General features: G+C 33.4%; 2 protein-coding genes and 1 non-coding gene across 3 annotated transcripts; 1 reads left to right on the top strand and 2 right to left on the bottom strand.

Annotated features, from left to right (window-relative positions):
- Positions 1 to 886: 886 nt before the first annotated feature.
- Positions 887 to 12,273, bottom strand: LOC140054306 (membrane-associated tyrosine- and threonine-specific cdc2-inhibitory kinase-like). Its single transcript, XM_072099242.1, has 14 exons — positions 12,044 to 12,273; positions 11,346 to 11,487; positions 10,784 to 10,887; positions 10,471 to 10,553; positions 10,053 to 10,178; positions 9,210 to 9,285; positions 8,561 to 8,683; positions 7,667 to 7,758; positions 6,072 to 6,324; positions 5,315 to 5,477; positions 4,311 to 4,419; positions 2,959 to 3,075; positions 2,308 to 2,422; positions 887 to 1,347 (listed from the first exon to the last, which is right to left on the bottom strand). Exons 1-14 carry the CDS (start codon positions 12,143 to 12,145, stop codon positions 1,324 to 1,326), a joined length of 1,629 nt encoding a protein of 542 aa, XP_071955343.1. The 5' UTR covers positions 12,146 to 12,273; the 3' UTR covers positions 887 to 1,323.
- Trnat-agu (transfer RNA threonine (anticodon AGU)) lies at positions 8,198 to 8,272 on the bottom strand. The gene has a single exon. It is a non-coding gene; the product is annotated as a tRNA-Thr (tRNA).
- A 256-nt stretch (positions 12,274 to 12,529) lies between the features above and the next one.
- LOC140054336 (BET1 homolog) lies at positions 12,530 to 17,971 on the top strand. Its single transcript, XM_072099286.1, has 4 exons — positions 12,530 to 12,648; positions 13,562 to 13,659; positions 14,414 to 14,470; positions 15,324 to 17,971. The coding sequence occupies exons 1-4, from the start codon at positions 12,630 to 12,632 to the stop codon at positions 15,477 to 15,479; spliced, it is 330 nt and encodes a 109-aa protein (XP_071955387.1). The 5' UTR covers positions 12,530 to 12,629; the 3' UTR covers positions 15,480 to 17,971.
- The last annotated feature ends 927 nt before the right edge of the window (positions 17,972 to 18,898 follow it).

The following is an 18,898-nucleotide window of genomic DNA, read 5'->3' as shown; positions in this document are numbered from 1 at the left end:
CGACGGTAATTAGAAAGGCGGTATTGAGGACGACGGTAATTGGGACGATGACAATATGGAACGTTAAAGAAGACAACGGTAAGAAGGGGGGTATTGAGGACGACGGTAATAGGGACGCGGACAATATAGAACGTTAAAGAAGACGACGGTAATTAGAAAGGCGGTATTGAGGACGACGGTAATTGGGACGAGGACAATATGGAACGTTAAAAAAGACGACAGTAATTAGAAAGGCAGTATTGAGGACAACGGTAATAGGGACGATGACAATATGGAATGTTAAAGACGACAACGGTAATTAGAAAGGCGGTATTGAGGACGACGGTTATAGGGACGAGGACAATATGGAACGTTAAAGAAGACGACGGTAATTAGAAAGGCAGTATTGAGGACGACGGTAATAGGGACGATGACAATATGGAACGTTAAAGAAGACGACGGTATTTAGAAAGACGGTAATAGGGACGATGACAATATGGAACGTTAAAAAAGACAACGGTAATTAGAAAGACGGTAATAGGGACGATGACAATATGGAACGTTAAAAAAGACAACGGTAATTAGAAAGACGGTATTAAGGACGACGGTAATAGGGGAGAGGACAATATGGAACGCTAAAAAAGACAACGGTAATTAGAAAGGCGGTATTGGAGACGACGACAATATGGAGGACACGTTGTAACGATGACGACGGCGGTAAATGTTATGACTGTAGTAGCGAAGATGGAAATAAGAACGAAAATAATAAATACGACGGCGATACGGACAACGGAATTGTGAAGCCGACAGCGATATGAAGGACGGTATTGGTGAAGACGGTAATAGTGACGATGGTAATGAGGACAACGGTCAACGTAATCGCGGTAAACGAGGACGACAAACTAAGTACAAAATATTGAAGAAAAAAAAAATGTTATGAATGATTTTTATTTTTGCAGTCATTGAATAATTTTGTTCTTATTACAAATGTTTACAATGTGAAATATCTGTTAGTAGTAGGTGTGTTTGTATAAACAGATCTATCAAAATTGCTTACAAATTAAAAAAAAAACGTTTACAATAACCCCATTTAGTCATTATAGATTTCTTTATAATTTTTTATCTTTCGAAACTATATCATTTAAATAATTTTCTATCCTTATATAGACCAGTGAAAAATAGGAGAGTAGAGTGTGTTTAATAAAATATATCTTTTCTATAGTACCAATCAAAAATGATTTTAAGAAACATAATCATGGCAAAATAACTATAAACACATGTGTTAAACACAAATAAAATAATTATGTGCAGTAAAAAATATAAATCATAAGGTACATCTTCTATTTAATCTCCAACTTCTTCAAAAACCTGAAAAGTAAAAGAACAAAAATTATTACTTTTTATATAATAATAAACAAAACGTATTCCAACAATATAAATAATACTATAATACTGCCTTTATCAACTCATAGGGCAACTTCTTTTATTGCAAAATTCACCCTCACAATAGTATTAATTCCTAATGCAGAAAACACTTTTCCTTTGTCCTAAACCTAACACTCTATTTGTTGAATTCTTCTTGAGCAAGTTTTTAGTGTAGACAGAGCTTTATATCCTCTACAAACACCAGATTGACGGCTTAACATCTCTTCTAAAGGGTCTTTCACACCTGTTCCGGCACGGTTCCAGTCTGGCGCTGGAAAATCCAATCAACCGTCAATGTTTCACGCGGCTACTCGCATATCGATTGGCGCATAGCCGTGTTGAGCGTCATCAAAAACGAAAAACATTGTTGTTTGATTCGCCGGACCGGGACCAGATGAGGCAATGAATGCAAATGTAAATAAAGTCTCAAACTCATGCCTACACTATCAAACTACTGTAGTTTGACAAAGTGTGATGTGCCCAAATATGGTAGTGATGTTTAAATATGGTAGTGATATGACATCATATCATATCCATGGACACATAACATTTATTTGTCACATAAAGTTTGATAGTGTAGATAGAGCTGAATACAAACTTGCTCAAGAAGAATTCAACAAATATAGTGTTAGGTTTAGGACAAAGGAAAAGTGTTTTCTGCATCTGTGATATGTCAAAATATGTTAGTGATAATATGACATCATCATGTCCATATATGAGCACGTCACTTAAAGGTTGACAGAGTGTAGACAGAGCTATACATACCCCTATCAGAGGTAAATAGGGAGTTTTGATATCCAACTATAGACAACCTATGAACAAGCTAGGTCTCGTCAATTGATGTTTCGTCTGGCATAAACCTAGAAACTATAAAACTATGAGTGAAATAAAACATAAGCTTACATCCATTAAATTCATAGGTTCCACCTTAGCTTTTGTGTGTGTTTCCTCTGGTATATTTCCATTAATACTCGGTGCGGAGTGATTGTCCATTTCTGGGCTCTCATTCGGTGTGAACCTTAAAGAACATACAACCAACATATTACTAACAATGCCTATAACTTTGAATTATTAATTTACTAATCTATTTGTAATCTTGTCCAATTGTAGAAAGTATTTGGATAAACACGTACAAAGTTTAACTTCAACGGATGATGTCAATATTCTATAAAATTGTATGACATACATTTGTAAACAGCCACATTAATGTATACTTATTCATTAATTTGATTAGGAAAGAAAATGTAAAGTATGTATCATGCACGCAACACACCACTCATATTCAAGTTTTTTCTTGGAAATAAAAGATGAGAAAGATGTCAAGATCGACAATTTCAAAGAGGCAGCAAATCATGTGATATGCAATGTTTGTAATTTTGGCCAATAGGAGCAAGGCTTAAGTTTTGTCTAGTCTACACTATCAAACTTTATGTGACAAAAAAAAATGTGATATGTCCTTATATGGACATGATGATGTTATATCACTACCATATTTGGGCATATCACTATCACTTTTCTTGTCAAATTAGTTTGATAGTGTAGGCTTTCAGTTACCTTCCATTAGGCCCAAACAAGTTACATTTCGGTGAGGAGTTCCTTGGATTTGGTGTCACACTTGCTGATCTGGGTGTTCTAGCTTTAATAGGAGTCCGCGAATATAAAGATGCAAACCTGAAAAAGAACAATTTATTCAATACAATTTTAATCAATATTTCTACTAAATGATTTGATGTTTTTGTAAAAAAAAAATTTCTATTTTCATGGTTGTAGTGTATGTATTTTTCTATTGATGTAATTGGACGCAATTCAGTTTTGTACTGCTATAGGGAGGTTTCGCAACCTTACGAATATGATAACGAAAACGGATACGTCATACATTTGTGAAACTTTTGAGCTGATCCCCATTTCATATTCGTAAAGCGTATTCGTGTTGACGAATATCACCAGTCATATTCGTAACTACAAAACGAGTATAGTTTTTGATCTATTTTGCACATTTTGCATTTGAATTAGGAATGATTCATGATTATAATATAATTATAGATTTATTGAAAGTAATTTACTAAAGTAATTTACTAAAATGCCAGGTCAATTTCGATAAATAGCAGTTTTTAAAGTCCTCACTCGCTTTGATGTTACGCTAGGCCTAGGCAGCCAAGCACCAAGCAACACGTACCTGCGCTTCGATCAAATTTACCTCAGTCATATTTTGGACGCGCCTCGATATTTCGTTGCCATGCGAAACAGATTTTTTTTATGGCTTACGAAAACGAATACGTGTGCGTGATGTATCCGTTTTCGTTATCGTATTCGTAAGATTGCGAAACCTCTCTAATGTCTTTTTTAAATAACCAGAATAAATAAATACATAAATAACTACTAATAAACAAATGCAAACTCTAACTAGAGATAGAATCCATACGTTGAGAAACACTTAAGGGTCTTTCACACCTGTTCTAGAAAAGTTTCGGTCCGGAGCCAGCAAATCACATCAAACATCAATGTTTTGTTTCACGCGGCTATGCACATACTGATGATCTATCTAAATATATTTATCATGCTTATAACTTAAGATATATGTTTTGCTTAGAGAACGAAATTAATTAATTCATTTATCTTGTGACCATAAATTGCTTTATTTTTCAATTTAATTATTATTTTATTAATTACTAGGGGCCAGAGGCCTGAAGTAAATAAAGTCAGGCGATAAGCCTGAATGAATGAATGAATGATTGGTGCATAGTCGCATGGACCATCGTGGAAGGGAAACATTGCTGTTTGATTTGATTTTCCAGCGCCGGAACGGAACCGTGCCGGAACAGCTGTGAAATAAATGTTTAAATACTATGGCCAACCATTAAAGAGACATTTTGTTGGGTCCCAAAGGTATGTTACACTGTCCTTACCTTGAAGACGATATATTGGTGAGACTGAATCTTGAGATGTCTTCGTCACTTGAAAATGAACTATCGTTCAATAACTTCCCCAGCGAACTGCTGGTATCAAAACAGTCATCTGAAAATATGTAAAAAATATGGCAGAGTAAAGAAAACAGTTTTTATCATATTTTTTATTTATGTCTTTAGCCACATGTGGCCAAGGATTACTATTAGTAAATTAATCACTGTCCTATCAGATATGACATGTGGTAATCCTCCTGACACAGGGGCTATTTTGTGAACCAGTTCACCAGGTTAACTCCCTATTCGTCTCAAATGATGAACTGGGTTCTTTAAGTGCACATAAGCTAAATGTGTACACTGGATCTACGGTTTATAGTCCTTATCCAAGACTTCTTGTTCCACCACCAGAACTAGGAGCTAGTCGGTCTTAAACCCTTGCCGATATTGTTGGCTCTTTAGTTACATTAAAAGGTACCCCTGCCTTAACCGCTTGGCCATGTGACTCTCTCTTTAGGACACCAGAAGAACACAGGAACAAGCGAGGGGGAATGGCACATCTAATCCAACAAAAATTAATAAATTATGACCAGAGATGCTTGTACAATAGCTTTAATAAATAAAGTCTGCTTGTGTTTCAGTTATGTTGTAATGCACAGTATTTTAGAGCAGAAACCAACACATATACATAGTATATACTTTAAAATTCAATTTTTCTTGTAACCCAGAATAAAATGTGATAAACTGGCAGCACAATGTTAGGCCTAAAGACACATAAAAATACAGACTCTAGGCAAAAATGAGAGTATTGGCACATATTTTGAAATTGAAATGTTATAGTTATACAGGGAGTAGAGCTAGATAGGCATGAAGTTGCCTTTTCTCTTCTTCCTTTTTATCCAATTTTTGTTAATGTTTTATAATATTACAATGTTATATTTATGTATTTGTTTTGAATTTTTGGGATGAATAAAGAAAGAAAGTAAGAAAGTATATTTGCTTTCACTTACCATCACTAAAACTTAGGTCCCAGTTTTTGGTGTACTGTTTTATTTCTTCTTGTTTTCCTGGTGTGTTGGGATTCGTTTTATGAACAAATTTTCCAAATGTTAGAAACCAGATAAATAATAATAAAGAATAAAACATGGAAAATATAAACTGGACCTTCGAAACCTAAAGAAAAAAAAAAGGGTTAAAATGCAGCGATTTGAGTTAGTAGTAGTAATGCACCTTTTTATCATACAAGGTGTTTTGTTTGTTGGTCCAAAGAGGAAAAACAAATATTTAATCAAATAAATAAGTAAATAAAAATAATTACATAAACACCAATTAATAGTTCAAATAATTCAAAGCAAATGGTAAATACAACGAAAAAGATATAACTTTATGTTGAATTGATTTGAATTTATTTGGAAAATTATTATAAAAATGAAATTAATAACTACATTACAGATAAATAGGTTTATAAAAGATTTTCCAGGATAGTTAAAAAAGCTTAATTCCATTGGGGTTCATTAAGTTCATAAAAATCCCTGTTTAAAAATCTTGAATTCGCACACCACTGCTAACCTCAAAAGGCAGCCCATAATATGCATTACTGATTTTTTTTAAAACAAAATCCCCAATTAAAGTCTCATTTCAGGCTTAAGGAGTGGAGTTGAAAGAGTCATGAGTTACAACCCTGGCACTAGGTCAGGATTGAACCTAGGGATTGGAAGGCAAGCATGTTAACCACCAAGCTACAGCTCCACTACAAAGTATACATACACAGTTTGCCACAAAAAGCTTCCAACGTCTCCAACAAGCCGCTCTCTCAACTGCAGGGTTCTGCAGCAGCTCGTACACACTTGGTCGTTTTCTAGGATTAGGGTTCATCATTTTGCTTATAATTTCAGTTAAATCTGAAGACAGCTCCTTCGTTATTTCCGACGGTATTCTGCCGCTGCGCAGTTCATGCCAAAGCTCACCATTCTTAGGAAGGTCCAGGTCACATGACAGTTCCAACATTGAGATCCCAAGACTGGAAAGTAATGATATTAAACAATAAATTGGATATCATTATCATCATCAAATGGATGCATATGATATGAAGTTCACCATACAATACCACAGTCTTTTGTTCATCAAAATTGTTTATATCTGATAGAAAATATCTAGAACTTGGCTAGTCCATTTGGTTGTTCTAAAGCTCTGTCTACACTATCAAACTAGTTTGACAAAAAAATTGTGATGTGCCCATGGTAGTGGTATGACATCATTATTTTTGTTTTCTACAGGAACGTACACTAGCATTAGAAACTATTTAATAAGCGCTTCTTCTATTTTTGATAGTCCTATTGTTAGTTTTTTTAGTAATTTTTATATGTTTCATTGTATGTCTTTTTGATGTTCTTTCAAAGGACCTCATTGGAAACAAGTCCATAGAGGACTTTTATGAGTTATCCTTGGCATCCTTTCTTGTTTTATTCATGGTTTTTTTATATTTGCTATTTTTAATTGTATGTCTGTGATTTTTTATGTACTGATGGGGAAATAAATCAAATCAAATCAAAAGTCTCATAAAGTTTGATAGTGTACACAAAGCTTAATATAAGACACTGAAGCAAGACTATGTAGTACTAAATCTGCACCAGTTATGGACAAACTGTACCAGACAATAGAGAGGTTTCGCAATCTTACGAATACGATAACGAAAACGGATACGTTTTCGTAAGTCTGTAAAAAATCTGTTTCGCATGGCAACGAAATATTGAGGCGCGTCCAAAATATGACTGCGGTAAATTTGAGCGAAGCGCAGGTACGTGTTGCTTGGTGCTTGGCTGCCTAGGCCTAGCGTAACATCAAAGCGAGTGAGGACTTAAAAAAACTGCTATTTATCTAAATTGACTTGGCATTTTAGTAAATTACTTTAGTAAATTACTTTCAATAAATCTATAATTATATTATAATCATGAATCATTCCTAATTCAAATGCAAAATGTGCAAAATAGATCAAAAACTATACTCGTTTTGTAGTTACGAATATGACTGGTGATATTCGTCAACACGAATACGCTTTACGAATAAGAAATGGGGATCAGCTCAAAAGTTTCACAAATGTATGACGTATCCGTTTTCGTTATCGTATTCGTAAGGTTGCAAAACCTCCCTAATGTGGTGTGGAAAAATCTAAGTATTGCGTTCAATTTAATCTATTTATTACTGGATTTTCAAATTTCTTAAAATGACTTTCGATGATTGAATATGTTGGTGGCTAGGTCTGTTCACTAAACTTGTGTTTAATTAAGGTTAGAGGTTAAATTACATAACATGTGACTTAAGATACCATTTGTAAAGTAAACAGGTTATTAATATTACTGCACCTAAAAATATCAGCTTCTTTGCCAAACTTGCCCTGCAATAGCTCAGGTGCCAAGTATTTCGGATCACCTTCCTGGGCTTCAGACAGGTCACTCTGCAACAAATAAAGTTAGTTAAACGGGACAATATTTTCAAAGATTCTTAAAGATAGAGGCTATAATAACACCATAAATGTCACCAGGCTCAACATTTTTACAAAAAGCTAAACGTGAAGTAAAACCATTTTGGTAGAAACATGTTATTAGTAGTAGACTTAATGAATGCGCTGCTTGCACAGCATTTTTTGTCAAATATATAAAAATATTTGTGTTTGTTTGTTCTCTTAATATTAATATCAAAAAAGCATAAAGAAACACGATAATGAAAAAAAAAAAAACAAAAAAGAATATATATATATATATACAATGGGATACAGTTTATCATTATACTAATCTTATCTAGATGTTTTGCTAATTAGATGTTTTGCCCTACTCTGACGTAATTTGTACTTTATATCAAGTACATTTGAGAATACTTGCGAAAAAATTCGCAAGTAGTTCTCGGGTGGGACTCGAACCCACGACCTCCAGATCACTAGCCTGGCATTCATACCTCTAGACCACCGAGCTTGCGCTGATGGCTAGTGGTTAGATTCGAGCCCAAGTAAGCAGCGGGTACTGCACCAACAGGATTGTAATTGTAGTTTTTTCGTCAGGGAGTTCAGTAATTAGATGTTTTGCCCTACTCTGACGTAATTTGTAATTTATACTATTAAGTACATTTGAGAATACTTGCGAAAAAATTCACAAGTAGTTCTCGGGTGGGACTCGAACCCACGACCTCCAGGTCACTAGCCTGGCGTTCTTTTATACCGAGTTATGGAGTTCGAAAAAAAAACCAATTTATAGTTAACTAACCTGATCAAAGTCTAATGCAAGACCGAAATCACCTAATTTACAAATGCCATCATACGACAAAAAAATATTATCTGGTTTTATGTCCATATGGAGAAGGTTGTGATCATGTAGATTCTTTACTCCCTGTGTGAATAGAAATAATGCAAACAATTAGGTGTCTATAGCTCTGTTCACACACACAATTTAAGCGTGAATAATACAGAATTAAGCTCTGTCTACACTTTATGTCACAACAAAATGTGATGTTCCCATATATGATGACATATCTCTACTATATTTGGGCATATCACTACCATATTTATCAATAATTGTTTTCCTCTCTGTTAACTCCAATATAACTCCTCCTATAGGATTCAAGAATACCCAATGTAATCAAACTTTAAACGGAATGCAATTTTTGACATTTGAAAGCAAAATAAAACGCTTTCCCTATAATTACAATAGAGCCCATATTAAGGGAACACCTTCAAGACCTACAAAAAGTTCCCCTTAGAATAGGGGTGGTGTCCCCTGAATAAGGGTGGGCTAAAAGAGGGGTTTCACTGTACATTTAAAATAAACTGTCTCTTGTGATTGTGGTATAAATAGTGAGTGTTAAAAAAGCAATCAGATGTTTATAAAATCCAAAATGATAAAAGATGAATATTACCTTTAATAAATCTACGAGTATGTCCCAAACCTTTGCTTCTGTAATTTCATGGTTTTTGTCTGTATAATGCTGTAAACTATGAAGTAATTATTTATAAACAATTAAATAATAATAGTCAAGTCAGTATTTTGCTCTTTTCTATGCAGCCTAGGTTCGTTCGCACTACAACAATTTGTATTTGGACTATCAGAATTGTGCATGGGCTAGCAAATTTGTATTTGGACTAGCAGAATTGTACAGGGACCAGCTAATTTGTATTTGGGCTAGCAGAATTGTACAGGGGCCAGCTAATATGTATTTGGGCTAGCAGAATTGTACAGGGGCCAGCTAAAATGTATTTGGACTAGCAAATTTGTATATGGACAAGCAGAATTGTACAGGGACCAGCTAATTTGTATTTGGGCTAGCAGAATTGTACAGGGGCCAGCTAATATGTATTTGGACTAGCAAATTTGTATTTGGACAAGCAGAATTGTACAGGGACCAGTTAATTTGTATTTGGGCTAGCAGAATTGTACAGGGGCAAACTAATATGTATTTGGACTAGCAGAATTTTATTTGGACTAGCAGGAATTGTACAAGGGCCACTTTGTATTTGGACTAGTAGTTGTACATGGGCTAGCAAATGTGTATTTGGGCTAGTAGAATTGTGCATGGACTAGCAAATTGTATTTGAACTAGCAGAATTGTACATGGGCTAGCAAATTTGTATTTGAGCTAGCAGAATTCTACATGGGATAGAACATTTTTATTTGGACTAGTAGAACTGTACCTGGGATAAAAAATTTGTTTTGGGGCAAGTAGAATCGACAATGTTGAGAAACATTTGCTTTAAAACAATACCTTGTTTGACATATCTCTGTCTGTATGTAGAGATGTCCTTTCTCTGCCCAAGCCTTGTGAAAATGTACACAATTTGGATGCTTAGCTAATACCTCCAACTTCTGCACTTCTGCTAACTTTTTTCGTCTTAAAATAAAATTAAAGTAAAACAAAATTATTGTACATCCATTTAGACTTATTTCCTTTTTCCTAAACATAACTTACTTTTTAAACAAATGAATGCAGTAAACACTAAAAATTCAGTTTGAGAAAATCTTAATGTTTGAGGTAAACATTTTTTATTTTTGCTAAACATACAGTAATTTACTTTCTAAACAACAGCAACCACTACTTAATATTTGAGTTAAACATCTTTGATTCTCAAGTTTAAGTTCTTACATCAAATAATTTAGTTTTATAGATATCAATGATAACATACTTATCAACTTCTCCACGAAAACGCTCCCTTGATCGTTTCACCGCATACATCTTCCCATCTTCTTTACTTTTAACTTGAAAAACCTGAATTAAAATTGAAGTGTTATTTAAAGACAATTTTAAAAACCCTTTTCCATCTGACGACAAACCATTTAGACAAAACACAACTAGAAAGTCAACTCATTCACAGTTCAATGTCTGTTATTGTGTGCAAGTTGACTCTCTACTTTTGTACAATACCTCTGTGGCTATGATTGTGTTTCAGTTGAGTCTAATAATATAAAAATTATAATATTATAAATTAAATACATTACCTCGCCAAACGACCCCTCACCAAGTTTGCGCTGAATTTCAAAACACTGATCAAAGAAAAGTCCTTTAGACGTGGCGTCATAATGAGGACTTTGAAGAACTGTGGCTGTAGCATTAGTTAAGAATGTAATGTAACATATAAAAATAATTTCATTTCATTTCATTATTTATTTGGTCTATTTAAGTATATACAAAACAAACAAAAAATGAAATTGGGGAGACCAGGGTCAACCTAAGTGAACTTAATCACTGTAGCTGAGCCGGTTGACCCAACCCCAAAGTCAGTAATGATTGAATAGCTGAAATATAAAATTGTGCTGCAAAATTTCAATCTACACTATCAAACTAGTTCGACAAAAAATGTGTGATGTGCCTAAATATGGTAGTGATACGCTTAAATATGGTAGTGATACGCTTAAATATGGTAGGGATATGACATCATTATGCCCATATATGGGCACATCACATTTTTTTTTGTCACATAAAGTTTGATAGTGTGCTTTGTAAATCATACATATTACTAGTCACAAATTAAGAAAAAAAAAATTAATTAACGAAAGATACAGATATTGACATCAATGAAAGAAACACTGTGAGCTCGCAAACACTCATCCTTGGCTTTGCTTGGGAATAGTCTGCTTACAGGGGGTACACTTTTGAGAGGTGGTCGTGGTGGGGGTACATCACGGGTTGTCCTTCCTGTATCCTGTTGAAAACAAATTGTACAGTTAATGTTACTGTAATTAATATTCAAATATCCAACACCAGGTAGGCCCCTACTATTTATAGGAATAGCCTAAACAATTTATCCTCTTTTATTTTAGTTAGAATAGAGGTCTACCTAGGCCCTAGCTAGCTAGGGCCTAATTATAGTTCTAAACAAATGATATTAATATTAAATAAAATATTAAGGCCTAGCCTAGGCTCTATCTAGGCCTAGCCTCTAGGCTCTATCTAGTAGGCCTAACTAGCTAGGGCTTAGTTTAGGCCTAATTTAATTTTACTACTTACCACACATAGGCCTACTAGGCCTAGGCTAGGCCTAGTAGTCCACACACATATAGCCTAGGCTAGGCCTACTAGTTAGGTAGGTAAGGCCTAGCTAGGCCTAGCCTATACATACTTACTTATTTACGTATAATATTACACAACAAAATTACAGTACTAAAGTAACCAAGGTCATCTAGGCTAGCCCTAAGCTCGTGCGTCGTAGCTTTGCAGTTTGTCTAACAACCCGCCGTATAAAAACGCTTCCTGCCTACCTTCTTGTGAGAAAACACGGCCCGTTGCGAAAGAAATTTTGGAGTCGGCCTTGGACTTTTGAATAATTCCTTTTCACTCGTTAACTTTAGAACAGTTTTCATATTTCAATACTTTAAATACTGATAATAGATCAAGTTACTGTATTCGTAATTTAGCATACATAACTTATATATAACAGAAAAATATTACAAAAATGGTATTGTTTTTCCTTCGTTGTGTTTGTTTTGTGTGAATCGAAAGTCCGCGAAAAAATCAAAATCTTCGTCTGCTATTAAAATCTAAGACTATAATAAAAAATAAATATAAATGCCACAATTATAATTAAACAATTACTATATAATGAAAATAATATATTTAAATTAACTGTATTTTTTTCTAATACTTATACAAATATAACTAAATAAAATAGCAGAAACTATAATTATAATAAAAATGCTAAGAACGAGACAGGGATTTCCCTATCATGACGTCATTTTTCAGGAAAACACACCACACCACAAAACCACAAAACTGACGTGGACGTAAAAAACAATATTGTTGTGGTGTGTGTATCCTATTTTGGCAGTGTCAAATTTGCTTTAAAAGATGAGGCGTGCAGCAGGATGTATGTTTTATGTTTTGATGTTTAAATAATAATGAATAAGGCGAAGTTTATGGTGAACTAGAGGCCCATCATGATAGTTGATACTGATAATGATACTAGTATAGCTAGGCTAGGTAGGCCTAGCCTACCTGTAACCTATTGTAGGATCTCTGCTCTGGGATGGGAGACTTTGCTTGGCTAACTGGGACTACCGGCGCGTGAGCTGGCCGGTTTAATTAATTTCAACTGAAATTACTAGGCCTAGCTATCCATGGCCTGTTATTATTACACTGCATGATCTTATTCAAACATTTTAGATTGCATTTGCCCAGAATGACCTTTTAACTACTACTACTACTTCTTAGTAGTAGTACTTATTAGCTTCTTAGTTTTATATGCTATTATTAATTTGAATTGTAGTAGCCATCTCGGCATCTGATGATTGATGCAGGAAGCTCCCTGATTGATAGGACGTAGGCCTATATAAATTATATTAATATTAAATTTAATAATAATAAAGACCAGTCCAACGTGTCAAAAATGAAAAAATATAAATTTAAAATTAACTTGATAATGATTTGTTTTATGTTTTGATGTTTAAATGATAATGAATAAGGCGAAGTTTATGGTGAACTAGAGGCCCATCATGATGACCTTTTAACTACTAGTAGTAGTACTTATTAGCTTCTTAGTTTTATATGCTATTATTAATTTGAATTGTAGTAGCCATCTCAGCATCAGATGATTGATGCAGGAAGCTCCCTGATTGATGATAGGACGTACGCCTATATAAATTATATTAATATTAAATTTAATAATAATAAAGACCAGTCAAACGTGTCAAAAATGAAAAAATATAAATTTAAAATTAACTTGATAATGATTTTGGCATATTTTGCAGTCATTATTTACTTTTTTGATACAATATTTTCAGATGATGGTGGCTCTACCCATCCTGATCGTAACTTTATTCAAGAAGAAAATGAACAAATGACCGACGAACTCCGATCAAAAGTAACAGCTTTAAAATCAGTAAGTAATAAATATAAATGTTACTCACTGTTGATGAAATAATCTCTTAAATTTAATGTTGATATAGTAATTGTATGATAAAAGCATGAATTGAATTGAAATTTATATTTATACTGGGTAACCTAATTAAACTAGCCTAGTAGTAGTAGTATGTATATATTTTTATGTTTTGTTCACTATCTTTGACAATCCTGTTCACAAGACAAACATATACACAGGAGTGGAGTTGTTGTTGTAGTTGTCATTAGAAAAAATCCTGACATGACAGGACTTTAACCAGGACCCTTGGATTGGTAGCCAAGCGTCATAACTACCTAGCCACAACTCCACTCATAAGCCCTAAATCCACCCCTAAAACCCTAACTCCATATGTTATTGAAGAGATATTTATTTACTAATAATAACCAATTTATGTGTGTCTTAAAATTAGACGAATATTAAAGTATTATTTAAGAAACATAATTATTATTTGGAAAAAGATGAATTATCAACTTTCAACCAATATTGATTGATATTGACACTTGACTTTAAATAAATGCTAAAGTTTTACAGGAGGTGTATATGTCAACTGCAGTGCTGATTTCCAAATTCCTAATGGGACCACAGCTCCATATACAGTATTCCCAGATGGTCTCCCATCCAAGCTCTAGCCGGGTCCAACGTTGCTTAACTTTGGTGATCTGACGAGAACCGGTGTTTCAACATGATAACTGAAAATTAATGATTCCTAATTATTTCTGTCTTCTTTCTCCAGCTAAGTATAGAAATGGGAGCTGAAGTCCGAGATCAGAACGCATTTATCAATGATACAGTACGTTTGCCTTTAAAATTTGTGGGGTTTTTAAGTCTGCCTTCTTTCTTAGAGGGAAGCATAGACGAAGGGTTGGTTTGGGACAAAAGAATGCCTTGCATTTGTTTTTGGTTTTTGGTCCCTAATATACATGTATATACAAAAATAAAATTAATCTGTTAGTTTAACAATAACATCCTTTGAAATAAGAAAAGATTATATTATCAAAATGTCGCCCTCTATAATGTAGTAATAGAAATCAATAGATTCATGACAATGTTCACACTAATATTATATTTATAGTTTAGAGTACTAAAGCTCTGTCTACACTATCAAACTAGTTTGACAAAAAAATTTGTGATGTGCCCAAATAATTATAGTAGTATACCTATATATGGTATTAATGACGTCACTGTGTCCATATGGGCACATCACATTTTTTGTCGCATAATGTTTGATATGTAATGTTTGAATGTACTTAAAGATGTATTGTCCCCCCAAAACATGAAAAATGAAGATTAATAAAATCAGACTTTGAATATGTTATTTTGTAGTTTTAATAAAGTTAATCACTTCCATAGAAAAAAATACGAAAAAAAATAATGTTTTCACTTATAAAATGACAAAATAAATTCAACCAAAAATCCATTAGCTGGCAGCCAATTTGACCATTTTTTACTTTAATTTACATTTTTTAAGGTAAATACAATTTTTTTTGGATCAAATTTGTGGTCAAAGTGGATAACTATTATGTTACATTAAAATGGAATATTCAACACATTTTTTGTTCGGAATTATTTTTCAGGGAAACAATACATCTTCCATATATTCCTAATATTTATTCAGTTTTCTTTTTTTTTTTTGTAAATTTTAGAGTGACTTCTTTACCAAGGGCCAGAGTCTTCTAGAGTCATCAATGAAACGAATATCAAAAATCGCATCAGGGGGCCAGAATAAACATTTGCTATGGCTTTTTCTCTTCTGTTTATTTGTTTTCGTTGTTATATATTTCATAGTTCGTTGGAGGTAAAACTGGTTAATTATGTTCAAACGAACATGTGCTATTTAACAACTGTATGCCCTTTTATGGTCATACAATTTCCTAATAAAGCTGTGATTCCATCGAAGATTCTACACTCACTGTACCGATGTGGTTATGCAAGTTTTTCCTTGCAGATCATTAGTGAGAACTGACAAATAAAAATTTCGAAAATTGTTCCATCTAAGTGGATACCACTTAAAGATGTATTGTCTCTTGAAACACAAAAAATGAAAAAAAAAATATGCTAAATATAAATTGGCCATATCATTTGGTAATATTAAAGTTATTAACTTTAAGTCGAATATTCGAGGCAAAAACAACGATTTTATGTAATTAACAGGTAAATTAATTTGATAACATTTCGTCTGGAAAATTCTCACGAGCGAAAGTAAACAAAGATTTCAAACCACAAGTATGCATTATGCATGATGCTAATTAGGATTTGTTACAACTCATCACGGTTGAGAAGGTGTTTTCAAACAGATCGCGAGGAAGTTTTATGATTATGCATACAGAGTAGCCAAACAGGCGTGTTGCATTATGAGATATGTTTTGATTGAAAACTTTGACTGGAAGTCAAAGTTATTTTTTGAACAAAAAAACGTTTTTTTTCAACTAATTTTTGGTGAAAGTTAATAACTATGATACTTCAAAATGACCCACTTTTTTTCGAAATATAACAAAAAAAATTTTGGGAATTAGTCAAAGGGACAATACATCTTTAAGGGAAATATCTCAGAAGTGTGATTGCTAAATACAGTCATGACATGACCATATGGATTTATACTGTCCATATATAGGCATACATATGAATATGATCTTGACAGGTTGTTTACATAAAATTCCATTATATTTTGTACCATAGTAATAGTATTAAAAAAATTGTTAAAATAACAGAATTTAACACGATATAAATGTTCATTAGTTATCATATTTTAATAATTGTATGATATATTCATTTATTAAATGGCATTTGTATGAACTAGATTTATTTTGCTCAATTCAAAATGTACAATAAAGCTAAGTGCATTTTATAGTAGGAAATTGTATCATTCTTGTATGTACTTCAGTAACTGCAGTATAATAATGTTTACATAATCTCCCCCCTCCCCATTCAACATTCCTGGATCCGCTATTTTTGTTTGCCATCTTTTACTTGTAGAAACCAAACAGTTGATAATATGCCATTATGCCCTGTAAATTATTTACTAAATATTATTAATATAGTATATGTGTTAAATACAATTTAGTTTGCTTTATCGTTTCAATTATAAATAATGTGTGCGTAGAAATCTGTTTGGTAACAATTTCATACAGAGATGAAAGAAATTGGTGCTGTAAAATCATGACGTCATACGATACATTTATGTTTCTTAATAAATATTTGTGTAATTAATATTGTATGATTGTTATTATATTAATATTATTTATTATGATTATTAGGCCTATTGATATGCCATCGTGTCTGCTTTCACAATCATTGCCTAACTTTCGATTTCTCATCATACCGATAAAAACCATGACTCGCGTATCTTAATTAATATCAAAGGGCAAACGGACAATTACCCGCAGATTACACGCATGTACGTTTACACTTTAATAACCTAATTAATACGCTCATTGTCTTTATTATAGGTGTTAGTATAGCCATAGAGATATAGTGTTCACTATAATATCTCTATGGTATAGTTAAATGTGTATGCCTATGCAATCAAAAGGTTTATATAGCAATATGATTATACATATACCTTGGCGTTTCCAAGGTAAGTCCCCTGGTATCCAGGTAGGTAGCTACTAGTAAAACAATTGAGGAAATACCTGTACAATTAATTGTTTAGCTATTGCTGGACCCTGGGAAACTGTTGGCCTGGATTCACAGGTTAACCAGTTAATGAACCCTCGATAAATTACTATGCATTGAATGGCTTGCTTAAAATACTATTATGAATGTGATAGGCCCATTTACTATTTATGATAACAATATTAATATGACTGATAATGTTTTACATGCATTCTTTTCACCTTAGACCTTTGATTGGTTTCGGTTTGTCAGATTAATTTTCTAAACGTCAAATGGCAACCAAAGAAAAAATACACGTAGGCCTAACAGTACTGTAGTTATAGCCGCAGCTTCGCAGTATAGAAGGGCCTACATAAACTAAACAGCTGGACCTACTGTATATAATAATATTTATACTAAAATAAAGAGAGGTTATACTCGTTGACTGAGAGTCAATAGTTACGATGATACAAAACCAGAAAATGTGTATTATTATCATTATATTACCGTAAATCTTCTAATAGTAACCCACACTCTAATAGTAGGCTAACCCACTACTCTAATAGTACCCATTGGGTTACTAAATTAGTGTCACAAAAACTTATGATGCAGTCGTATTTTGAAAATAAGGAGATAATGCATGTTGATCTCAGGAGTGGGGGAGGATTGAGTGTTTTTTAGTTTATAAAATAAAGTTAGAGTTCAACCAAATTTTTTTATTCGTACTGTTTTATTATTTTACTATGAGTTGCTGTTCGGAAAACGTTGGGGATGGGTTTCTATTTTCAGGTACCTAATTTAAGATTAGTATTAGTAACCCACTACTCTAATAGTAACCCCCCCCCCCCCCTTCTAATAGTTATTACCCACCCTAAAAAATAATCAAAGAATAATAACCCAGGGTTACAATTAGAGGATATTCAACATTGTTAATATTAGCTATGATTTACGATGACTTTGATTGGAAGCCGGTGATCAACTAAAGATAAATTGTTTGTAAATAAAATCAGTTATGCTGACAAAGGTTTGTGCCACGTGTCAAAAACCCCTTGATGTAATCATAACACACTTTTCACTTGATATACCCAAGCATTTTTCTCATCTTCTTAATCTTATCAACGCATGAATTAAATGTTTGTATCACCAGGTCCACCGAATTGCATAACGTATGCAATACATAGGCCTATTTTATTTCAATTTAAGCCATACCCTTATCAACAGTTAGCGGCGCCCCTTGCTTCCCCTCCCTATAGATGAAATCGACCCATATCATTTTTGTCTTTCTTATGTGAGCACATCAACTGATGTGTAAGTTCAAGTGAACTGAAATATTGGTTTGGCTGTCTGTAGGCCTACTACAACATCTCAACTTGTTATTGATCCTCTGCCATTCCACTGCCTAAATGATAGACTCACATCAGCCGTGCAGTACGGTACAAATTGAAGCGCATTCACATACTTACGTATTTTTCCTGCTTGCCTTATTAATTAACCTCATTTCTGTTCTAGTGAATTTGATAAAAACGCGTTCCTGATTATTTCCAACGTAAATCATGGACCTTTCTAATACTCTATACAATTAATTGAACCCTATCACAGTTCATAGACTTATATTTCATGAGTCAAC

Source organism: Antedon mediterranea, chromosome 7 (assembly GCF_964355755.1).
Source record: "Antedon mediterranea chromosome 7, ecAntMedi1.1, whole genome shotgun sequence".
NCBI classification, from domain to species: Eukaryota; Metazoa; Echinodermata; class Crinoidea; order Comatulida; family Antedonidae; genus Antedon; species Antedon mediterranea.
This window is presented reverse-complemented; position numbering and strand designations above follow the sequence as displayed.